The sequence below is a fragment of the Psittacula echo genome (assembly GCF_963264785.1).
Source record: "Psittacula echo genome assembly, chromosome: 25".
Taxonomy (NCBI): domain Eukaryota; kingdom Metazoa; phylum Chordata; class Aves; order Psittaciformes; family Psittacidae; genus Psittacula; species Psittacula echo.
The window spans coordinates 1,751,500-1,777,687 of record NC_137760.1 but is presented as its reverse complement, the minus strand read 5'-3'; the positions used below and the strand labels follow the sequence as shown (position 1 = coordinate 1,777,687).

Here is a 26,188-nt window from a genome sequence, read left to right as displayed (position 1 = left end):
AGCAGACATTGGGTTCTCCTTGTCCCCTCCAAACTGTCAAGGCTATCTCAACGTCTGTGGCACACCCCAGATAGAGAGCACAGTGTACCTGTTACTTCACTGACTTAGAATTTGAAGCTGTGTGTCTTAAATTATGCTTTGTCACCACCAACTTTTCCATTAGCTGGGATGATGCCTCAACTGGAAAAGACACGAAAACAGATAGAATAAGGAAGCCCAGTTAAAGCTTTAATTAGCCTCTGAATGTATATAGAATCTCAGACTGGTTTGGGTTGGAAAAATACCTTCAGACCACCCAGTTCCAACCCCTGCCACGGGCAGGGACACCTTCCACTGGAGCAGCTTGCTCCAAGCCCCTGTGTCCAACCTGGCCTTGAACACTGCCAGGGATGGGGCAGCCACAGCTTCTCTGGGCACCCTGCGCCAGTGCCTCAGCACCTTCATAGGTGAGAACTTGTGCCTTATATCCAACCTGAACTTCCCTGTTTCAGTTTTAACCCATACTCCTCTGCCCTGAATAAACAGATTCAGGCAGGAGTCCATCTAAATTCAGAAGCAGGTAGAAGCAATCTACCCATTCCTCAGTTCTTCCTCCTACAACTACAAATAGTTTTCTGTTTCATTTCATGGTATTCCTTCCCACCCTGATGTTACAACCAGAAACCACACTGGGAACAATTTGGGATTGAACAGAAAATGATAGTGTCTAGACAGCAACTATGCCTGAAGTATTTTCAAGGAATATAAAAAACAAGCATTACCATCAGTTCTAATAGCAAAAGCTTAATAGTGATGTTAATTTTAACTGATTCAAGGTGGCTATTGAAAAAACCAACCCATACCAAACCAAAACCACAAAAGAAAATCAGTTACCTGGAACAGAAATTCCAATTTTCAAAGCAGGGCAATTATTATATTCAACTAATACTGAATTTTCTAATGAATAGTATTAGAGTACACTATTTATTGAAAAGCCTGCAAGAAACCTGGAGAGGGGCTTTGGACAAGCGCCCATAGGGACAGGCCAAGGGGAATGGCTTTAACCTGCCAGAGGGGAGACTGAGAGGAGCTCTTAGGCAGAAGCTCTTCCCTGTGAGGGTGCTGAGGCGCTGGCACAGGGTGCCCAGAGAAGCTGTGGCTGCCCCATCCCTGGCAGTGTTCAAGGCCAGGTTGGACACAGGGGCTTGGAGCAAGCTGCTCCAGTGGAAGGTGTCCCTGCCTGTGGCAGGGGTTGGAACTGGATGAGCTTTAAGGTCCCTTCCAACCCAAACCAGGCTAGGATTTTTATGCTTTATGACCCTACCCTATCTGGTACTCAAACAATTCATTTTTATTCTTAAGAAGTAAACAGAGCTGCAAAGGGTTCTGATGCACAACTAAAAGGAGACTCAAATCGGGCATTGGATTCCCTTTTGCATTTGAGAAAAATCATTCCCTTGAAAAAGAATGCATTTTGTTCTAGCACTCCAAGGATTTGCTGCTCTGGATTCCCATCTGCACACCTTCTTTTTAAAGGAGCTTGCCAATTTTTTTAACCACAGCCCATTTTCCCTGCCTGTCTGTGGATTGCAATGCTTGGTTAGGTTCAGATGTTCAGAAAGAAGTCTGCAGGCAAATATTTACACACTGAATGACCCAGACTAAACCTCAGCACTTCGGCTAGTAGCAAATATTCCTACAAAACCTGCTTTTGTGTACCAGAAGAAGCTGCTCTGACCGAGAGTACCTATAGGAACATGTAACATCAAATAACGGCATGAGAATTTCAAAGAGGGTGGTTCTGCTGAGGTCAGATTAAGTTAAACTGGCAGCATTTAGTGATTACTTCTGGTTTATGGAAAAAGCTGCATGCTTTGATTTAAAAACCAAGAAAATATAGATTTGAAATTGAAGAACTTCATGCTTTTAATGCAAATCCTGTATTGCCAGATCAAGAGCCATAGTGAGGGCTATTGGAATTCTCTGGGTCAAGATACACTAGAATCTGGTCCTTTATGTCTAAAACAAACGGCACATTTTTAAAAGAGCTTGTCTAAGCTTTGCAGCGCAGCTCCTACAATGAAAGCTGGAAAGAGCTTCTTGGCTTTGCCCTGAGTAAGCAAGAAAAATTACAGAGAGAAAAGCATCAAAACGCTGGATCCTGAAAGCGGCTGAAACCTTTACAACAGCGAACAGCTTCCAGGCCAATGCTGGCATTCCAAGGGAACAACAGAAGTGGTCTTCAGGGTCTCTAAACCAAGCGGCTTTATCAAACACTACCCTTTCCATAATAGTGCCATTATGTTCTATTGGTGGTGTCTCTGCACAACTGCACTGATAATGAAGTCCATAACGGATGCAGTCTGCCTTCTGCAGAGACTGGAGCAGGCAGTGCCTGGCAGGGAAGGAAATCAATGACTCCAATGCAAGCACCCTGTTGGCTACAGTGTGGAGTTATCAATTTTCCTCCCAGCTAGACAGCAGCTGCTTCAGTCACCAAAAAAAAGGGGAAAAGAGGAAAAAAAAGAGAAGAAAAAATAAGAAACAAACCCCCACCCTCCATAAAGCAGCCACCACGCCATATATCAGGCTAGAAACATGGATATGCAGGAAGCTCGTATTCATGGAAAGCTGAAGATCCAGCCTCTTTTGGTAAGATTTTAATTTCCAGATCTTCAACCTTAAGTACCAGGGCATGTGTTTAAGCATTCTACATGGATCTAACCCCCAAAGCAGATCTGTTCAGCTGCTGTGGATAGAGGGATAAGCTTAGCTATGGAAGGCTCTTCCTGCTAGGTCAGTGCCTGCCCACTGTCTGCAATGACATTCAATTTAACTCTGCTAAAATGAGTCAGTTGTTCACAGCCTGATTTTCCCATTAAGAGAAAAATATTAAGAGAAATTATATCTGTAACCAGGCAATGAGGAAACAGAAACCCATACTACAGCTTCAGCTCCCCCAAATGTGCTGCCTATGCTGCTATCAGTGTGCTGGTTTCCAGCACTGAGCCAGGCACCAAGCTGGTTACAGCACTCACTGAATTGAATGGTGTCATGGTTTAGCTGTGGTTGCTCCAAGGCCTCACTCTGTACACATTTGACTGTTCATCTCACAGAAGAGCAGAGACACACACAGCCAGACCAAGATTTAGGCTAAATAAATGAACTGCTCTAAGGCTCCCACTACAGCACTTCTCAGAACAAGCATGCTTTTAGAGTGTGAGAAGGTTCCTTAATGTGTTTTCCTTCTTAAAAGGAACATAAAACCACACCATATTAGCACCACTACACTGAGAAAAATGGTGAAATAAACACAAACTCATCCCTTAACACCTCACAGACAAATCATACCTGGATTTCCCATAGTTACTTGGAAAAGTAATTTGCAGAGTAACATGTACTTCATGAATCCTCATCACAAATGAAGTCTGAAACTTATTGTGCATAATGGTAACTACCCATGTGTGGGCATTTATCCTATGGTTGAGTTCTAATGGCATCTTTCTTGGTTAGGAAGGTAACACAGTGCTTATTACAGACCAGGATGATAGCATGGTCAATACAGATGACCTGTACTAAATATACACACCTTGGTTACCTTGTGGACAAGGTCTCGCTTACCTGCCCACATACCCAACTCACTGTCCTGGAAAGTTCACAGCATTAACACTCTCTGGGCTTTTCTATGACATTGTTTGTGCTTTTCAGTTTGGTAGACTTCTGAGTTAATAAACCTGCTTTTCCCTTCACTGGAACGCAATGGATAATGAGAACCATCACCCTGAACCTCTAAAATATGCTAGGACACTCAATAAACTTGGTACAGTGCTGCAAGCCCATAATTTGCAAAAGAAAAGTAGCAGGTATTTCATATTTAAACATTGCAAGTGTCAACTCTGGGTACATGCATCAGTAAGAGACTTAGTGAAGAAGAACAAATAAGACACTACTACATATATTTATTTCAAACAGAGCAGCAGACAGCACTAACTTAATGTAATATTTAATTTAAAGCTTGGGCTGCTACGCTAGCATCACCAAAGTTATTTTATACCACTGAGTATGACTGTATGGTCTTTATTTTAATACTCTGCCATTAACCAGTTCTCTGTGTTAGTTAGAACAGAACCAAGTGGAAGCTTGAACACAAACACTAAGACAACCCATGCAATTTCTCATTCTCTTATAGAATCATGGAATGGTTTCACTGACATGGTTGGAAGGGACCTTAAAATCATCCAGTTCCAACCCCCTGCATGGGCAAGGACACCTTCCACTAGAGCAGCTTGCTCCAAGCCCCTGTGTCCAACCTGGCCTTGAACACTGCCAGGGATGGGGCAGCCACAGCTTCTCTGGGCACCCTGTGCCAGCGAATCAGCACCCTCACAGGGGAGAAGAACTTCTGCCTTAGATCTAGCCTGAACTTCCCATTTGGGTTTGAACCCATCACCCCTTGTCCTATCGCTACAGTCCCTGATGAAGAGTCCCTCTCCGCAGCATCCTTGTAGCCCCCTTCAGACACTGGAAGCTGCTCTGAGGTCTCCATGCAGCTTCTCTTCTCCAGGCTGAACAGCCCCAATGTTCTCAGCCTGTCTTCATACAGGAGCTGCTATAGCCCATGATCATCCTTGTGGCCTCCTCTGGACTTGCTCCAACAGCTCCATGTCCTTATGTTGAGAACACCAGAACTGCACACACTGCTCCAAGTGGGGTCTCACAAGAGCAGAATAGAGGGGTAGGATCCTCTCCTTCAACCTATCTTTGGGGAGGCAGCAGCTCATTGCAGGAGCTAACAGGGTTAAGCATTCATCCACAAGAAGCTTTGACTTTCAAATGGAAGCCTTCAGCATCAAGACAAATCCATCATTCTAATGCTCAGAACTAAGCTGTTGAAACCAAAGGAAATTAATCCACCCAGGGATCATTAGCCATGTGTAAAGCGTTGCTCCCAGAATTAATGGATGCTATGTCATGCCTTGGGACTACTTTCAACCCGTTCTCAGTCAGCTGGAAAAGGACAGAGGAAAATTTCTATTCTATTTTTTCCCTGCTCTCTCTTTCTTCCTTCCTGCCTCCATTTGAGATCCACACTGCTGAGAACTTCTCCACAGAGTAATTCATAATCTATTAAAATAAGCACTGCTGCTGCTAAGCATAAACCCAAAGATGAATTAGCAAAACAGGAGAATAATACTAACACTGAGGAGCTGAAAGCTCCTTGCAGGCATGGGAATAGCTTGCACCAAATGTCTGCCTGCCCCCTGAGATAAGTACTCCAAAGCATAACATCTGCATCAGAAAACAGCCACCAAAAAGGCTGATTTTATTGCTCAAACCTCAAACTTCACCACCTCTTCTGGCCACAGACTGACCATAAGCATAACAAATGCTGCTTACTCTGGGTCACACAGCAATAATAAAGTCTGTGTAGATTATACAACCACTAAATGAACTATTAACATATGCTTCCTTTTACTGAAAGGTTTCAAAGGTTTCTAAGCCTTGGGATCCATCCCAGGGAGCATCAAACAAGCAGCTCCTTTCAGATTGCTGAATGCTGCCATAACCTGGCTGCATGAGAGGAAAAAAATCAAACCCATGAAAGTCACTGTGTAAAGCAGCAGCCCTTGCAGCTTGCTCAGCTCCAACCCTGCTGCACTCCAGGTTATCCCAGCACTTGCTCAGTGTCTCACTTCTTCCCCTCTAACACAGTCAAGGGCTGTGTAGCTTTAACCATAAGCCAGCACACAGCAATGAGTAACAGTGCATTCCCAAAAAGACTTGCAAACATGTTTGTGCTTTTCAATTTGGTAGACTTCTGAATTAATAAAACTGCTTTCTCCTTCAATGGTACACACGGGATAATGAGAACCATCATCAGTGCTCTCTTCCCAGTGCTCTTGAATAAGCAGAACCAGTTTGGCTTCTACTTCAGTAGAGAAGATGGAAAATATTCCAACATCTTCATTGCAATGGTCTTCAAGATTTTGTATACCAGAGAGCAAATGTTTCAGGATAGAGCGCCCATGAATGAAACTGGGCAATCAGGAGGATGGGAGGAAGATGTTGCCAACACAGGCTTTTAATTGTACTTACAGGAAAATCAACCCCAAAGTTCTGCTTTCTAAAGCACTGCTTTTTGTCTACAATACTGGTTTTAGTCAAAGAGGTGTTGCATTGCCCCAGTGGCAAGGGGTTGGAACTAAATGATCTTTAAGGTCCTTTCTATAATGCAGCTGTAGTTTAAATGGCTCAGCCCCACATAGACCAGGGACTAAGAGCTGCTCTGAGGAACCCCTTCCCAGCATGTATGTATGAACAGAGGGTCTGCTTTCAGTTGAAAGTGTGCACCCAACCTAATCCCAGACGGTTATAGATACCCCATCTCTGTGTACAGAAAATAGTTTAAACTGCTATAACCAATTTAAAAAGCCACCATCAGAGTGGACCAAGAATTGATCTGTTACATGGATTAAAGTTTGCAATAATGACCTTCATTCTCGAGAGGCTTCCTGCTTTTTGAAAACAGAAAAGAATCAAGATCTCCCTCCAACTGTTCCAGCTGAGAGCCATTCACCATCCTTATGATTTCAATACTTACTGCTATCAAATTACTCTATTAATCTGTGACTTCGAATGATGGCAAATTTCCTTTTGCTCTCTTAAAGCCAATGGAAATACAGTTTTTAGTTATATGTATATATACAGTGTGTGTGTATATATATGTATGAACAGACTCAGGAGCAAGTACTGAGAATGGGTAATTCCAGTTCTGAAGTCATATAAGAGAATCCAAGTGCGCTGAGAGAGAACTGCAGCACACAAAGTACTTCACTTGATACAGGATTTACACTTTGAGTGAAATTAAAGCTACTAACATCAGCCTTTTAGGTCCTTGATACACAGTAACACCTTAACTCCAGTACAGCTTGGTAGATCTCAAAGCATTTCTTAAATTGGTCCCAGACGGAAGGGATGAAGTGCTCTTTCACCGTCATCGAGTGGACTGTTAGCACTAAAACAAACCCAGCTCCACTGCCTGCCCATCTGGTCATCTTCACCAGCCTACACTGGTGCTGTCCTCCCTTTAAGTGTCATTTTATCCCACATATACACAACTTCAACACACTAAGCTGCTTGTGTGACTTACGGAGGCCAAGCTCTCAATAGGCTTGCAGGCAGTGTACTTTTCACATACACACCGGGATATCAAGATGCTACGGTCACTTACATACAGACTGTCTCTCTTCTTTATAAAGTATAGATATAAATACTATTCAAAGTAATCTGGGTGCTTCCTCACTTATTATGCTATTACATAATTCTCCTACTCCTCTACTTCACTGCTGAAGACATTTCAATGCTAGATTACATTGGCTATTCTGTAGCCAAGCAGGCACTTTGCCTCCCAGATCATGCTATTCTGCATGTTTCTCCAAATATTTCCATTAAAACTTACAAGCACAGTTGTAGATTCCAGGGAAATAATTCTTGGCATGTGAAAATACATGAGCTGCCAATATTTTGTTCACTGCTACAACAGAAGCATTCCCCTGACCTGGAACGGAAATTGTGTGAGACCTCTAATGTGCTCTCTAACGCAACATGAAGAAGTCATCACACGCCTGCTCCAGAAACAGCACATCCTCAATCCCCACTGGTGACTTGTGCAGATTTCACTCTTGATGTGTGCAAACATTTATTTACAAGGGTATAATCTCATATACTAGCAATAGCCTCAATGCCAGTACCACCAAATTGAAGGGGAACTGATGTTCAGAGATTCTGGAAACAGATACCTTAAAAAAAGGAAGAAATAGCTAAAAAGAACAAGCTTCTGGAAGGGCAATGAATGCAAATTCCAGATCTTCTGATTTTATTCCATGCTCTTCCAGTGACTTAATGAACAATCAACCACAGTCAAGTCACTCCATGTTGTTTCTCAATACATTACTTCAGAGTAAGGACACTCATCTCACACCCAGCTCACAGCTGAAAGGTGCTGTGCGGAAAAGCTTTCATTTCTGTGTAGTCTGAAATACAACAACACCTGGAGATACAAACAACTGGCCTGAATTCTACACATCAAAACAACCAGCAACTCCCAAAGAATGCCCAAAACAGTAACAAGCAGCTTTCTGCATACTGAGGCACTGAGCCAAATTCATTTGCTACCAAGAGCTACATATTCAGGGCTGTATTCTGGTAACTCAGAAGGGAAAAGTCTCAGAAAGTTTAGCAGTAAAAGTTTTTCCACGCCTAACTATCCAATTTTAAAGAATATATATATACACACGCAAATATAGACTTTCAAACTGCCAGCACTTAAAATTCTTGCTGAAGGCAATTTGCTTTCCATGCCATGAGATGAAAAAGGAACCTCAGAAGCTGAAGCCATTCAGAACACTCTGGTACTGCAGCAGAGAACACAACAGCGGATTCTTGTCCAGAAACACTCAAGTTTTCATCTTACTAAACGTTAGCATGACCAGAGCAGCCTTTCTCATGTAGAGGAGATTAACTATGGTGGCCCTGCTCAACAGCATGCTTACATAGGCCTTCATTTAGTATCCCAAAAATTGGAAGAAGAAAGGGTTCTGCTATGGTTCTATACAACAGATACAGAACAGTGTATAGATACAGTGAACATACAACAGATGCGAAACTGGTTTTGCATTTGATTGCATGGTTTAAAGACAAAATAAAAGTGATTTAATCACTGTTACAGTTTTGTTTCATTTCTTATATTCCATTGTTGAATACTGTATCTGCTGTAAATAAAGGAATACATCAGCTCAGCATAAAGAAAACTGCAGGGCCTGCATTTAAATATCACATCTTCCCTTACTGAGTTTTTAGCCATCAAAACTTTCAGCAAGTACACGTTGTGTCAAAACTCAGTTCTGAAAGCTTAAGCTTTGTACTAACTAAAGACATTATTTGTATCAGCTCCAAAAGAACCAGTCAGGATGATGTCAACAACTCAGCTAAGGAAGGAAAATCTCCTTAGAGGTACCAAACTCTGCTGTGAGCTTCCAAACTTCCCCAAGACAACAAAGCTGCAGAAGAACAACTCTGTCCTGTACCTATACAAATAAGCTTAAACAATTGGCACATTCATTAGTAATTTGCTGAATTTGAGATGATCACTCACCTTGGATGGATGAAGAAAAGCTGGAGCAGAGAGTTCAAAGCCTTCGTATAAAATCTCACCACAGCCTGGCAGCCCCTGCAACAGAAATAGGTTCCTCTACTCTAAACGCTAAACCAGATTCTGCCCTGCATGAAATGATGCTGAACCCCACCAGGAAGAATTCAACCCTACTCATGACACAGATGGCTGTTGCTTTGAGTAACTGATGCTTTTAACAGATGTAGTAGCTACCAGGTGCCTTTAATATCAGAAAGGTTTGACTATCACTAGAACACACCCAGTACTGCAGGTGAGTAACATTATATGGAAACAGAAAAGATAATACAATTATGTTATTAAAATGTCTCACAGATTTAAGATTAAATTGACTTTTTTACATTACACGTCATCATCTTTGATCATTTTAAGAACTCTTTAATATACGCCTCTCGAAACAATATAATTATATATAATTATAACCTGCAATCTAGAATTTTTGGTACTATCAAACTCTGGATTCACTGCTTCAGTGAATATCATGGTTCCATGTTTTCTAGACATTTGAATAAATGAGGAAGAGTTACTAGACAGAAAAGGAAATCAAGTCACCTATTTGATACTAGATTTGATCACTAAAATGATCTGAGGTTGCAGGCGATTCATAACTCGTAGATCTTTCCTTGCAGAAAGTACATTCTGTACTGAAATCAACAGCTCATCTCATGCCATCCCACTGTGCCATCCCAGCCCCATCTGTCATGGAAGTGTGTTTCAGAGGACTCATTTGTTACCCCAAACCTGATGGGTTCAGTCTTCCATACCACAGTCACAGGTGGTGTCTTTACCTTTTGCCACTAGAACAATCCTGCAGAAATTCCAAATCCAGTGGGAATTCATCATATCACAACAAGGCCCAACCTCCCCCCACCCCTTCTGATGAAAACACTGGCACTGAACTAAAACATAAAAGGTGCCAAAGAAGCAAACCTACCCAGGAAAGGAACCTCTTCATTGCTTATGTATAACCGGATCTGGTAAAAGAACCAAGCAGGATCTAACCCTCTGCTACAAGAACATGGCAAACTTGAAAATAACCCCCCCCAAACCAACCAAAAAAAGCCCCCAGTATCCACTCCTTTGACTCTGGAGTTCATTTAGCAAATGTAACATGTGGGCCTTGCAGCAACCAAAGTAACTGGACACAACTATTTGTACAATACATCCAGTCAATGATTTTGTAATGGCTTGACATAAAAAGTGGCACCCGCCACGCAGTGTCTGTGTGATGACAGGATCCTGGTTTGGACCTGCTGCCCAGGGGCACATCTTTGCGGTGTGCACAGCCTGTAGTTCTCACTGGGGTTTGCTTTGTTGCTGTTGTCATTTTCTTTAAGTGAGAGCAAGCAGAACTCCTACTTCACCCATCTTTCTTAGCCTTAAATCTCTTAGTGTGTTAGAATGAGCTCCTCTCTTGAGTAAACACAGGGCTCTCTTCTACTCCATCATTTTCAGTATTATCACCAAGAAGACAGACATAAAAGTCTCACTATAAATGAGTGAAGTTCACAGGGTTCAATGAGCTCAATTCTCACTGCAGCCTGGCCTGACACAAAGCTGACTGGCATCAGCACATGAAGTCTGATTTCAGGGTTTGGCTCAGCCTCCTACACCAAAACAGTATGCATTCAAGATCTAGGCTTCCTCATAACTGAATATTCATTAAAACAAAACTGCAGACACAAAGAGAAGAATATAATGAAACAGTAGATGACTCAACAATAAATCATCATCAATTCCACTAAGCTCACTTCAACCTGTTTACACAATGGAGCAAGGCTACAAGGAAGCCACACACAGACTGCAACAAAGCACACAAACCACCACAAAAAGCTTGGCAAACATGGGTTTGTTTAGGCTGGAAAAGATCTTTAAGGTCATCAATTCCACCTGTTACCCAGCACTGCCAAGTCCAGCACTAAACCATGTCCCCCAAGCACCACATCTACATGCCTTTTAAAACCCCTTCAGGGAAGGGGACTCCACCACTGCCCTGGGCAGCCAGTTCCAGCTCCTTTGCCCTTCTCTGGATCTGCTCCAGCACATCAATGTCTCTCCTGTAGTGAGGGGCCCAGAACTGAACACAGGATTTGAGGTGCAACTTCACCAGAGCTGAGCACAGGGGGACAATCCCTTCCCTTCATAGAGCCTCCTATCATCTAGCAGATCAACACTCCCACCCAACTTGGCTTCACCTGCAAACTCACTGAGGGTGCTCTCGAACTCCTCATCCTGATCACTGATAAAGATATTAAAGAGAACTGGCCCCAGCACTGAGCTCTGGGGAAACCAAGTGCGACCGGCCACCAACGGGATTTAACTCCATTCACTACCACTTGGGCCTCCAGCCAGCCAGTTTTCTACCCAGTGAACAGCACACCCATCCAAGCCATGAGCAACCAGTTTCTCCAGGAGAGCACTGTGGGAAATGGTGTCAAAGGCTTTACTAAAGTCTCAGTATGCAACATCCATAGCCCTTCCCTTCTCCACCAAACAGCTACCTGGCGAAGCTAATTATTCTCTTCTTTCAGATTAGTCAAAGTAGCTGTATTAACTGTATGAAAAAAAGCCTACTATGCCCTTCCATATTTCCTAAGTTTAAGTTCATTCTCTCTTCATTATTAGGACCTGCTCTGCATTGTCCAGGATGAAGATAAATATTCAAGTCCAGGTATTTGTTCTCAGCTATTGGAAAGTGTCGTGTGGCGTTTTCTCTCTTCTGAATAAGGAAAATTGAAGAGACACATTTGTTCATGACACCAACAGAACAGCTGGTTTGTAGCAAGACAAATATTATCCCAAGTTAATGTGAAGGTAGCATACATAATGCAGCATATAAATTTTGTATGACTTATGAGTTTGTCCTGAATAACAACAACTTAAACCCAACATTGTGTTGCAGTGACAATTACTACACTGTAAACTATTGCAGTGGGACACACATTAATGCGTTGCAGCATGTAGAGTGGCACACAGAGAAAAAAATCACTGCAAAATGATGAATGCTTTACATTTTACAACATAAATACTTCCTCCAGGACTACAACCCCTTGTCATGACAGAAGGACCTTCTGGTATTACTCCAATTTATTAAGTAAGCCCCACTGCAGCAAAAACCAAGTACAGGACAACCACAGAATCACAGAGTGGTTTGGTTGGAAGGGAGCTTAAAGCTCACCGAGTTCCAACTCTTGCCACAGGCAGGGACACCTTCCACTGGAGCAGCTTGCTCCAAGCCCCTGTGTCCAACCTGGCCTTGAACACTGCCAGGGATGGGGCAGCCACAGCTTCTCTGGGCACCCTGTGCCAGCGCCTCAGCACCCTCACAGGGAAGAGCTTCTTTCTTGCATCTAACTTAACTTCCCTGTTTAAGTTTAAACCCAACACCCCTTGTACTGTCCCCCTCATACAGATGCAACAGCAGGGAAAGCATTCAGGAGCTTTCACCTAAAAATCCTGGAGAGTACTATGAAATACAAACCTAGAAACCTATCTGTTCTCTTACAGCCAAGAATTTACCCGTAAAACAAGCCCTGACTCAGGAAACACTTCACATGATATAGTGGGCAGCATGCTTTGCTGGGAAGCTCCAAGAGCTGGAGTCATTTCAGTTTGACAGATACCTGCTTTAACCCCATCAAATGGTTGTGTCAATTTTCCCAGTGATGCTAATATAATAATGGAGAATTCCATTAATTTTAGTGAAGCTAAAGCCTGCAGTGGATAATATGGATGTGTAATACTCATCCTGCAGGACTGCCCAACCATTGCACTGCTTGATCTTGAAAAGCCCTCAGAACACATGCTTCCACAGGGAGCTTCAGGCAGTTATATGCTCAGAATACAGATACAGCATGTAATTTCATGCACTGATTTAACAAGCATGCACGAGAAACTGGTATGTACAGTTCTGAAGGCAAATATGTTGATATCACCAAGGAAGTGAGCAAACAATTCACATTCCTGGTCTTAGCAATGGACCACTATCCTGTTGGGGGTACCAGCATTTTCAAGCTGCTTCAGAAAGGTAGTAAGAAACCATCACAATTAATTTGTTCATTTAACAGTTCTGCTCTTAAACTTCCTTTCTTGTTCTTATTTCCACATGAAATTCTCTCACACAGGAAGAGACTACATCACATTCAAGTGGAGGGGCCCTTGCTTAGTGTTTGAAAACAATAGCAAATGCAGAAAAAGAATCCCAAATGACAGGGTCTTCAGCCAAAACACCATGGGGGAGAATTATCCAGTGCTAAAAATCAGTTGTAAAAGCACAGAAACTTTCTACATGTTCTACACAAGCAACTGTCTTTCTCGTCCTTTCTGTCAACTATTTTAAGCCATTCTGTCTCTGCTGGCGTCAGTTGTTGCTAACCATAGTAATCTCCTTTTACAGGAAAATAAAAAGGCTTCATGTGATTATGTAAAGTCAACCAAGAATAGAGATGAATATAAATACCAAGGAATGTATCAGCTGTTAACATTCAAGACAAGCTGTAAGCTTTTGGAAGCAACAATGTTTAGATGTCTTTAGTAGGCATTCACCATTTGTGTAAGAACTACAACATCTTGAACTGATCTATTTAGATTTGGGGACAGGATTTCAAAAGGTGCAACAACAACAGCTTCCTACAGGACAGGGGCAGCAGTGTCACAGTCAGGACTTAGCTTGACCCTGTGGACTGAAATCGCTCACTTCTGGCCCCACTGCCAAACTGAGACAAGATCTGTTTGTTCAGGGAGGAAAAAAGAAGTTATTTGAGTGAGTTTCAGGTTTTTAACAGTTTTCATGCTTTTTAAAGACAATACTTCCTCTTCTTCTTTCTTTTTGGGGTGTGTGCACGCATTTCAATTCTCTTCCCTCCATCATCACAGTTTCTCTTTTTCATGGCAGCACAAACTGAAGATGACAGTAATTCCAGCATGAATCACCCAGAACCCTGATTACATGGAAGAGCTTTGCAGAGATTAGCTGGTTTCCATTCCTAATGAACCAGCTTAAAACAGAGACAGTGTTTACATGCAAGAGAACTAAACCCATTCAATTACTGTCTTCATGCAAGGTGCCCAGGGCTGCCAATGCCCTTTTGATTGCAGTTCCCAGAGGTTTAATTTACAGCTGTATGATACCTTTCCCCATAGCTGCTGATGGACCTGATTAGTAGCTTGCAGAGGAAATGTAAGTGAAAGCAGTCAGAAACTGTAGGTGGTTTGGCTCTGCAATGCTTGGGAGTTCCCAGGTTTCATTCACCTCAGCTTTCTGAATCATTCTAGAAGACTAAAAAGGTAGATTCTCATGTTGCCCATATTTCTGTTGATCTATTACAGTGCTTTGCAATTTTCCTTTCAGAAAAGCTTCCATAAAAAGGCTGCCACAACTGACATACCCTTCCATCACCCTCAAAACTTCAAACACTTCAAACAGTCAAGCAGTGACTGACTGTATCTGACAAATCACACAATCATAGAATGGTATGGGTTGGAAAGGACCTTAAGGCTCATCCAGTTCCAACCCCCTGCCACAGGCAGGGAAACCTTCCACTAGAGCAGCCTGCTCCAAGCCCCGTTCAACCTGGCCTTGAACACTGCCAGGGATGGGGCAAATGTTTGCTTTAAGGGAAAGAATGACTAGCACTACTAGACCATGTGAACAGGGCACACAAGTGCCTTCCTATGATGCATTATAACAAAACTTGCAGTGAAATTGTCCACAATAGTTCTTTGTTCCTCTCTAAATCTTGTATTGCAAAGTCCACGAACTTTGTAGCTTCCATAATAATATTTCTTAGCATATGGAGGTCACACCACTATTCTCAATGCACAGACTTTTTTATGTGACAAAGGATCTCAAACATTGGCCATTCCAGAGCAAGGTAGAAAACAGAACAGGGAAAAAGCAATGAAGCAGATGAAGCAAAATACAGTGACATGCTTCTTTGAGCAGCATGTGCATAAGCACTTTCTTGACTGATGGCCTTAGCTCATAATGTTGTTAAATCAGATGAAGCTGCTGAAAGCCTTCCTGGCTTTAGCTCCTCAAAGCCACTGTAAAAACATTTTAGGCATTTTGGAGCCCATGTCTCCTCAATTTATGGCTCCTGTGATCACTGAGTCATACCTGCAAATTGACTGAGCCTTGGCACCATGCTGTGGCAACAGATTCCTGCCTTCAGCAGAAAGCTACCAGTTCACAGTGTCAAGCACCAACCCTCATGAGCTAAACCAGGTGCCACACAGTGATTTCCAGACATGTTAACATGCCACACAGCAAGCTGATAGCTGACAAGCTGCCATTCAGGCACTCCTTCCACAGGGAAGATAAGAGGACAGCCTGACTGCAGGGAATAACTGTTGCTACTGCAGATTTGAGCCCAGAGCATCTCAACTGGGTTCAAATCAGGGGTTAAAGGCACTTACAGCTACAGCCAGGTCAGAATCTCATGGAGCCCGAGGCCCTCTGGTGTAGGGCTGTATCCCTGTGGTCATACCAATCCCTGCAGCAGGTCCCTTAACTCAGGGTACAGTGTTATGCTGGGCAACTGCTCCAGATACGGCTCAGGCTGCATTATCATACTGAGCTGCACTGAACAATAACAGAGCGATAGGAAAACAGAACAGGTCTGTAAGCAGCTAAGCTACACCAGAAATGAATTCTGTACTCATCTCGTTCAGCACTAGATACTTAAGTGCTTACAAATCTGGCTGTAGAGTCACAACTGAAAATGTTATCTTTCCTCCCCCCGCAAAATCCCTTTCAGTCCAATGAAAACCAACAATGTAAATGTCAATGCTAAGCCAGTATCAAACACTTGTGCAGTATCAGCCTGACACTCAAACACAGAGGGGAATCAAGTTTAAACCAGATTTCAAGTCACCATGATTAAGAACTTTGTGACAGAACCCTCTTTGAGCATGGAAAGCCAAGTAAGACATACTCCATTTTTAATTCATGCCACTAGTTATAAACAATACAGGTGCTTCAGAACAGTGAATTACGTTCTCTCTCCCACTCTGAGCACAGCAGCAAGAATGAACAATGAGATGTGACTATGATGGAAAACCAGCCTCTACATCTGAATTTTAACCAAGGAGTCTTTCTGCATATACCACTGCACACTGCAAGTACTACAATGCTATCTGTAAAGTAATTAATCTTCTTCCTTCTCTCAGTCTCTCATCTACCAAACTATGCTGAAAAATCCTTGTGCCTCCTGTTTCTGCAGTAAAGATATTACTCCTGAATTATCTGCACATTGAGCATTAGTGATCAGATGCCTTGTACCTCTGTAGGATAAGATGTCTCCAAGTTCAAAGCTTCTAATAATTTCCTTTGTGAAATAAATCTCTCTGCCTGATAAAAGCACTCCTCTACCCCTGACAGCCTGCATCTGTACCATCAGGCACAATACAGATGACAGATCTGTGTTTGCAGAAAAGCGGGGTTATACCCTTGTGTTTTGTGGACTTGTAGCCACACGAGAGGGTTAGAAATAGCCCAAAGCAGCAAGGCCTCCCCTTCCCTTGTACCTGCTGAAGAACATGTACTTACTTGGTATAAATACTGCAAGTATCATAGAATCACAGAGTGGTTTAGGTTGGAAGGCACCTTAAGGCTCACCCAGTTCCAACCCCTGCCACAGGCAGGGACACCTTCCACTACAACAGCTTGCTCCAAGCCCCTGTGTCCAACCTGGCCTTGAACACTGCCAGGCATGGGGCAGCCACTGCTTCTCTGGGCACCCTGTGCCAGCGCCTCAGCACCCTCACAGGGAAGAGCTTCTTCTGATCTTCTTCAGCTGATCCAGCAGCATTTCAACTAGGGAAGCTGATACCCCAACAGGGTTACAGTTTCATGCTGCAAACTGAGGCAAGGATCACACAGAGGAAAACGTGACTTGGGAAGAAGCATCTGAGACAGCTCTTGCACCTTCCCACAAGTAGCACTAGAAGTGAAACTCAAAGGACTCCAGGAGCTGATCTGCCCCATAGCACTGGCAGTAAACATGCAGCACTCATCTTACCCATCTGCAAGAGGATGCTCCTGGAGGCAGGCTGGATCCTTGGGAGCCATGATCTACCTCACGGAGCAGCACTGCTCTGTAGCTGACTTGGTACCTCCTCTTCCTGGTTTTGATCCCCAGCCAGGGATCAAGCCTTGCAAAAGAGAACCTCAGCTATTGTGGTTTTCAGTTCTTCTCCTCTCCCCTCCCTCTTTTTCATATCATCCTGGCTAATAACTGTGAGTGGACAAAGCAGATGCTGTTTGCCAGAGAAAACAACATGGTCATCAGGAACAGAGTGCCAAAGAGATGCATCTCAATTAAAAACCAAAGCAAAACAAACCCTGACCAAACTTCACCACTACCAAGATGAGTATCTGTTTTGCTGCATCTAGAGTTGATTCATAGTCCCTCAGTGATTTTACCAGGAAATTGAAATAAATATACCTGAAATATGCATATGTCTGTATTATAGATTTCAATCAGTGGGGCTTCCAAGTTTTTTATTAAGAAAGCACAGATAACGACTGAAAGAAATGCACCAATTTGATTTGCTGGCTCACTCTCCATTCAACTCCACTATCAGACAGACAAATTAAGAAGGATAGTGAGCTTACCCAGAAGCCATTTGTTAGACATCTTCAAAAATCAATGCTTGACACAACTGAGGATCTTTTCGCAACAGAATTTTATTTGTCATGTTGGGCTCGAAGCATCAGCTAATAATTCACTCCGCAGTTCCATAAACCTCCATCACTATCTTTCATACAACCTTGCAGTTTCACAGGCTGTTGTTAAGAGTAGCTTAAAATAGTTTGTTATCAGTCCTGACCATCACTGTTATAACCAAACAGATGCACTATCTGTGATCATTCTGACAAGGAAACAAAATAAACAACCCAGTAACTTTGAAAAGGACATAGGCACACTGTATACATACACAGCTGATGGCTACCCACTCACCAGCTCATATCATGAACAACAAAAGGACAGATCAGCTACACGGAACTGCTGTCCCAAGCTTATGATGAGCTGGGGGATGGGAGAGCCATAGAATCACAGACTGGTTTGGGATGAAGGGACCTTAAAATCATCCAGTCCCAACCCCCTGCCACTGGCAGGGACACCTTCCACTAGAGCAGCTTGCTTCAAGCCTGCCCAACCTGGCCTTAAACACTGCCAGGGATGGAGCAGTCACAGCTTCTCTGGGCACCCTGTGCCAGCGCCTCAACACCCTCACAGGGAAGAATTTCTGCCTTATATCACTCAGTTCTAATAATTCAGATTTGAATTTTCTCCCCAGGTCTTTGCTGCCTGCACATATGCATCTGGTTTGAATGACAGGGTACAGAACACTCAAGCTGCAGGTCAAGGCAGCTGGAAATCCCATGATTTGAGTATACAGGCACACTTCCAAAGCAGCCAGGCTTAGTGAGCTATGATGTTCCCTACAGAAATAGAAAACCCCACATAATAAAAATCTTAAGTAGACAAACTAGTTTGGAAACAGCACCTCCTTTGAGTCAAACTTCTTTGAGTTAATTCTGCAGCGTCAAGAGACTTCCCATCTTCAGTCACAAATACATCACATCTGATGTATTTCAGCCTCCTGATTCCCAAGCTCCTGAAGGAGGGCATCAGCTAAGTGCTAGCCTGAACTTCGCTGCACTAGAAACTTACACATGCCTTACGTCTTCAGCCCAACAAATAACATTTTCTCTCCAGAAACAGAAAAACACAAACACAGTCAGAGTTCCTTCCCGCAGCCATGACTGAGTCACGGCAGGGCTTTGCACATGCCCCAGGCCCTTCACACACAGCCTAAATCCAGTTACTTCTCTCCTGCTGTAGGCACTCCCTATGTGAGGTTAGACTGTGGCATGTAAGCACTCCACCTGTGAGCACCTCAGACAAATACTCTTTGCCCACTCAGTGGACAGCTTAGGCTGTTATCCAACAAAAATCTGCCAGAAGATCTGTTCCTTTTAGTTAGTTATTGCCTTAAGTCTTTACAAGAAGGTCAGCCTGAGAGTCAACAGACCCCAGCTAGAAAGGGGTCACTGTTGACCACAGAGGTGAAGGAAACTTCAGAGCACAGGGACTTGCTGTGAAGGTTTCAGGATGAAATTTCACTTCTCCAGGTCTGCTGTTGTTGTTGTATGTGTTCACTGTGTTTCTGCAGTAGGGATAGAACCTGCTACTGAACCTGTTTTGACAGCACAGCAAACTCTCCATTATCTCTCTTCCACTTAGCAGGTCCCAATAATGTAATGTTGTCTCCACAGGCCTGTGCATCCAATGAGCAAGCAATCGCAGAAGCAACTCCACATGCTACTCTAGGAAATGGGGAATTACTGGTATGGGAAATCAGAACAGAAATAACCGGGGGGCAGTGCACAGCAGTCATTTATAAATGCAGAGGGTAGGACACTGCCAATGCAATTTAACAGAACAGGAGTTCCTCAGATACCTGACTTTGATGGATTCTCCACAAGCATGTGGATATACCTGTGGATGTGTGGACTGTGTGGTTTGGCACTACGTTGTTTACAGTGTAAGGAAACAAAACCTGGTAGAGTGAAGAAACACTGAGGAAACAGAGAAGCTAACCTAAATTCATTATCTCACTATTGTACCCTGCCTTTCAAATGCAGGATACGCAGACAGATGGGAGTGAGGAGCAAAATCCATATGTTTCCTTTACAAAATCTCACAGAACACTCTCTGAAGTGTGTTTGTGGAATTAATCAGATGAGTGGCAAACATTACACATTTGTAATGTGGATAAGCAGTGTTGCTACAGCTAACACTGAATTGTTCCATTACAAACTCTGATGTTATGAGTTTAATATTCCTAGCTGGGAAAAAAACCCACCCATTTTGGGCTGAATGTATGTGGAATCATACTGTAAATGTACCTATCTGGATTCAAACTCTGTGGCTCTCACCAAGAATATATTTACTGCTGCGCTAAAAATCAACAGGGGAAAATACATTTCCAATCTAGGCAAGGATTAAACTAAACATGTATTCATTCCTAGGAGTTTATAAGAATATAACTAAAAATTCAAACCACTGACCAACGTGCAGGCAGCACAAACAAGCCTGGGCAGGGATTTCATTGTCATTGACAGCAACACTTCAGAAGAAAGATGCATCTCTGGTTTTAAAGCTTTGCAAATTTGGAAATAAGTAGATATTCTCAAGGAAGGGAATGGCAACAGCAAACAGATGCTGCTGTGATTCACGGAGAAATTAAAAGAGAAGCTGGGCACATATTTCCCATTGTAATTGAGATGCTGTTACTCAAGGGCATCTAAAAAGTACTTCTCTGGTTATAGAATAAGCTTTTAGGGATAAGTTAATGGTGAGTGAACCACAGAAGTTGTCTGGTCCCACATTTAGCAATAGAAACACCTGCGTGTTTTGTGCTGTTTAAGCCCCAGGACAGGTATGGCTCCCTATTTTTCCTTTTTAAATGGGAAAGGAAATCCACTCCTTTTTACGTACATCATTATCTGTTGTAAATATCTACCTGGGTCTGGAATAACAGCATCACAGCAGTTGCTTGTTACTGTTGACTCATTTTCTCTCCCCTTGCCTAAAGCAGGTTGCAGCCAGGGGTGTTTCTGAAGTGGAAAGAACACTCAATTTCTGTGGTTAGGAAATGATCAGAAAATTAGCCTTATGGAAGGATGGAGGAAAATACCACCAATCTGTCAACAGATTGTATTAATTTTCATATATTATAATAAAAATCTTTATTACAGAAACCATCCTTTCTCTTCACAATTATTGATCGCTGCAGTGATTCACAAGTGAGCTCTACCATGGGAGATCAGTAGCTGTAATTTTATGGTGCTGCCAACTAGAAGAGACCTCAGCAAAACTCTCATCTTCCACTGCAAACACAGAACTGTTTCTAGAACTTGTATGACAAATAAAACACTTTGTAAAGAATATAGGGAAAAGCTTTGTGCTATCCTCCTCATTATATAAAAGCTTTTAATGTATTACCAGTTTTAAACAAATCTGCTGAGGGGATATTGTCTCTGCAGAACAGTAATGGATTTAGATTACACAATCATCAGGAATCTCTGGTTTTGTGATTGAGCACAGGCTAAAGGCTTAATGCTTCAAACCAGGGTTGCCCTCCCTGATTTATGAGGCCTCAACATAATCAGCATCTCCCGGTTACTATGAAACTCGTGACTTAAAATATAATACACTCCTCAGTACTTCTTAGTCTAATATACGTATATATATAAAACCCATTATATGTGTGTATGTACATTACAATGAAAATCTAAACTGAAAGGATAGCAAGCAAATATGTAGTTGCTCATAGGGGGCCTGCAAGGATGCTGGAGAGGGACTTTTCATCAGGGCCTGTAGGGACAGGCCATGGGATGATGGGTTCAAACTGAAACAAGGGAAGTTCAGGTTAGATGTAAGGCAGAAGCTCTTCCCTGTGAGGGTGCTGAGGCGCTGGCACAGGGTGCCCAGAGAAGCTGTGGCTGCCCCATCCCTGGCAGTGTTCAAGGCCAGGTTGGACACAGGGGCTTGGAGCAAGCTGCTCCAGTGGAAGGTGTCCCTGCCCGTGGCAGGGGTTGGAACTGGATGAGCTTTAAGGTCCCTTCCAACACAAACCAGGCTGGGATTCTATGATTCTGTATCACACATTTGAGTACTTGAGGACTCTCAATTTTCCTAGTTGTTAACTATCTGCTAATAATAGCACTGAAGTAACATTACAGCAGTGTCCCTAGGACATACTAGGCTCAAAAGATACCCCACAGGACATGCTATGTGGTTATATGAAAGTGGGGAAAACAAAGTTCAAAGGCAAAACCCCTCAATCCTTCCTCCTCATTCAAGCAGAGTTAGAGCCCTCTTTGTATGGCACCATACGGGACTAAGCTGGAGGCTATGCCAGGAAAGAGGGATTTAAAAGCCGAGAGAATGAGTAAGAGCAGACACTTGCCTGTCCAGTGTACAGTTAAATGAACAGTGAGGAGCAGTTAATTTGCTGTCTTGGCTACATTTAATTAATGTCATTATTCCTGGCTGCCTAATAGATCAGATCTGTAATTAAGCAACTACTCTCCCTGATTAAAAGAAGTTACTGTAACTAAAGCTTTGAAACAAAGGTAACTATAGTCGACAACAACACTGTCAGGTAGTTCTATATCTCTACATCAACTCTGAGCACAGTGTGAGGAGTCCCTGCTCATGGTAGGGGGTTGGAACTGGATGATCTTAAGGTTCCTTCCAATCCAACCCATTCTCTGATTCTAGTCTATAACTGAGCCTTGCTTTCCCCAAAAGAATATCCATCTATCAAGTGTTGCAATTCAGATTCCTAGTTTAAAACTGGATGATTTGACACACGGAAAGGTTAACATTTCCTTCCCTTCATCAGTAAAAGAGTTTGAATCTATCTTTTCCTTCAAGCATCATCAGATTTAGCCTGAAAACTGGAGTTTAAGAGACTTCACTGCAGCACTTTATTCTAGTATTATTTATATCTGAATATAGATATAAATATTAGAATATAAATATTAAGAAGTAACAAGGTCAGAATGAGCAGAAGCCATTTTAATCTCCATCTCTTTTATGCTGGAGTAGTTTGATCACCTTAAGGGGATTCAGAATCAAGGTCTGGAGGCCATATGGGCCCACACCAGCATTAATCTAGTTTGCCTTCCATGCCCTGCTCACTCTCTCCCCGCCTGCCCACTGGATGCACGTGATCTGTCATGTTCACAGCAAGGACTCAGCTGAGGTCAGACAAGGTGCAGGATGTAACCCTGCTCTCCATGTTCCCATGGATTACCCCAAATGGTGAGATTAGAGCACTGCAGGCAGCTGGAAACTTCGTTCCCCTCTCCCCCTGCTTCTGTCCACTGTGGGAGGAGGGAAGACGTGCACAGAGATATTGCTACACATAAGCAGGCTTCTGGTTTTTAGGGGAGGGGAGTATAATTCATCTGTATTTAACCTTTAGCCTTAGTTCTCGTATCTTCAAAAGGAGATAAGTGACTCGTGCATAAGACAGAATTGGCTTGAAAAAGATCTCTGGGCTCCATCTAGGGTTAACAAGTGAAATCTTTCAGTTAGAGCGGAGACGAAAGTGGATAATCTAAAGGTTGCTTCTGGCTTTAAAAAAATACATCTAGAAAGCTGTGAGAGGCAGCTCAGTGTCCTAAGCCTAAACAGGGGGCTATTGAAGGAACAACTGCAAATCATCAGCTTAGGAAAGCAAGAAATAGAAATACAACAGGATGCAAAAGGCTTCCAATTGGTTTGACCACTGCCAGACAAATGTTGCCCTGAGGTATGCTATGTATGCACTCCTGCTTGCTTTCTAACCCATGGGCAACTGCATGGCAGCAAAATTATGTCCCACAGGTTCAGGTAAGAGCAGAACATACGGTGTGTCCAGCCTGGTGTAGCCTTTTTCATTTCTGTCACTGACATGACCGGATTCTACTGAATTTTAGCTGATTTCCATAGAAAAAAACCCACACCTTTACACGTATCATGAAATCACAGAATCCCAGAATGGTTCTCCTTGGAAGGAACCTTAAAGCTCATCCAGCTCCAAACCCCTGCCACAGGCAGGGACACCTTCCACTACAGCAGCTTGCTCCAAACCCCTGGGTCCAACCTGGCCTTGAACACTGCCAGGCATGGGGCAGCCACAGCTTCTCTGGGCACCCTGTGCCAGCGCCTCAGCACCCTCACAGGGAAGAGCTGCTGCCTAAGAGCTCATCTCAGTCTCCCCTCTGGCAGATAAAAGCCATTCCCCTTGTCCTGTCCCTACGGCCCTTGTCCAAAGCCCCTCTCCAGGTTTCTTGTAGCCTCTTTAGGCTCTGGAAGCTGCTCTAAGGTCTCCATCTAGTTCTTCAAGTTTTTAGGAATCTAGAGATTTATCATTGCCATCTGTTGTTCCTGTGCTATGTGGAATGAGTACAAAATGCTGGTGAACCAATAAAGGAGCATGCATGTGACAACCTGCTATACAGCAGCAGGCAGCCACACCAAGCACAAGAACACACAGGACAACACACAGGAAAACCACTTAAGTCCCGAGGTCCCCACAGAAACAGATGACAAGATGCAGTGTCATCTGCCTGCTACAATAAGACACTGTGGCAACACTGATTTGACATAGATGCAAATACTTACAAGCAAAACTTCTAGCACTAAGGGAGAAAGGAAAGAGAGTAACTCCACCAGGCAGAGACTCCCGTCAGTGAAAATATAAGGCACAAGTAGCTTATAGAACTTCCTTATTAGCCTGGAAAAACTCCTGTGTATTAAAAGACCACAGAACATATTTCATTTCTCAGTCCGGCACAGGAACCAACCCACAATCTGCCATTTGTTCATTTACAGCAAATATTAACATGGGACACAATTTTCTGCCTGACACAATCATTTTCATTTTTACCAAGACAAATGTTTTGAACAGTAAAGAACAATTAAATCATTTTCTAGTCCAAAGGAAGCCTCATGGCCTCATCAGGTGTTTGCACCGTTCTGTAAATCCTCTAATGATTTTCTGCTAGTTTAAATACTACCTCCCCATACCAAACTGATTACCAACATGAAATACACGTGGCAGAGGGACTTGCAGGAGGCACCAAGTTCCTAAATCATTCCAACATTTCCTGCTGCTTTGAATGTTACTCGCCTTATGAGTCACGATAAGGCATAACAAGTCCAAATTCCAGGCTGCGATGCTTCTTGTTCACTTGAAATCAAATAATCTGCTCCAAAAAGAGAAAGGAAATTGCACCCTGAAGCTCAAATTCACTCTTCAGTCACCAGAAAGAAAAACACCTCCCAGTTTGCCCAAGATACTTCGAAGTTATCACATACAGAAATATACAAAAGCTATAATATGCATTTGATAGGGATAGACAGAAAACTCGAGCTGTAGACATAAACTGATATTTTAAAGTAATTCAAATCTGATCCACAAGGGTCCTAAACCAGTGAAGAGTTGTCATTCTCACTTTAAAATGGCTGGGGTGAGCAATGAGTAGCTATTTCCTTCATCGAGAATACGGTCTGTGTTTCACTTCAAGTGCAGCATGTGAGAATAGTGATTTCCTGATTCCAAAGGCCTCTCATTCTTTGTTTTGCTCAAAAAAGAGGGAGTGACGGGCTCACCTCAAGCCCCAAAGCCTGACAGAAAAGCATTTGATGCTTTTTGCAGTGCATGAACCTGTAGAAAGTTGGATCCTTTAAGTGGATAAGGACATGCACTACCACTGAAACCAGAACAGCCTCATGACACTGCTGTGTCACAGCTCTCCAGCATTCACTTGGAAGTTCTAACAGAGATGTTAAGAAATACCGAGCCCAGTTTCATCTAAAATGAAGCAAAATTGTTCATCCCCAGGAATACTAGAAAAATCTACTCATTTTTCCCCATACTTCAGAAACACTGCCCCCACTAAGTCATTTTGATCTCTCGCTCTGCCACTTTGCAGCCATGAAACACTAGACAGATGATCATTTCTTCCCAGTTCTCCATAAGGTTACAGAACCAGGAAGGAAGGAAGCCCTGTCAGAAGGAAGCCCTTTTTTTTTCCTGCTGGATCTCAGAAGCAAGTTAAGCTGGGCTGTTTCCAGGCATCTGTGCAGCAAACACATCCCGCATCAGGAAGCCTGCTGGCTGCTACCTCTGGAATGGGCTCAGGTTGTTCACAGGTAGGGGATGGTTGTCAGGCTTAAGGACACAACTCTGATTATATCTGATACATCAAGGCCAGGTTAGAGGGATTTTGGAGCAACCAGGTCTAGTGGAAGGTATCCCTGCCCCTGGCAGGGGGTTGGAACTGGATGAGCTTTAATGTCCCATTCAACCCAAACCAGCCTGGGATTCTATAATTAATGCTCAGAGCTGCAACTTAACAGCCCAGGTTAGTGTGTCATACCTGCCACAATGACAGGAACACCATCCCATCAATAATGCATATTCATTTCTGGCACTCTTTTGTTGCTA

The 26,188-nt window shown here is 43.0% G+C and overlaps 1 protein-coding gene across 1 annotated transcript in view; it reads right to left on the bottom strand.

Annotated features, from left to right (window-relative positions):
• The window catches only part of LRRTM4 (leucine rich repeat transmembrane neuronal 4), a gene marked incomplete at both ends in the record, with an annotated part of 257,425 nt that overhangs the window by 61,895 nt on the left and 169,342 nt on the right, over positions 1-26,188 (bottom strand). Inside the window, one exon of the mRNA XM_080634490.1 lies at positions 9,134-9,208. Within this exon, the coding sequence (XP_080490616.1) occupies positions 9,134-9,208 (75 nt within the window). The remainder of the gene's footprint in view (positions 1-9,133; positions 9,209-26,188) is intronic.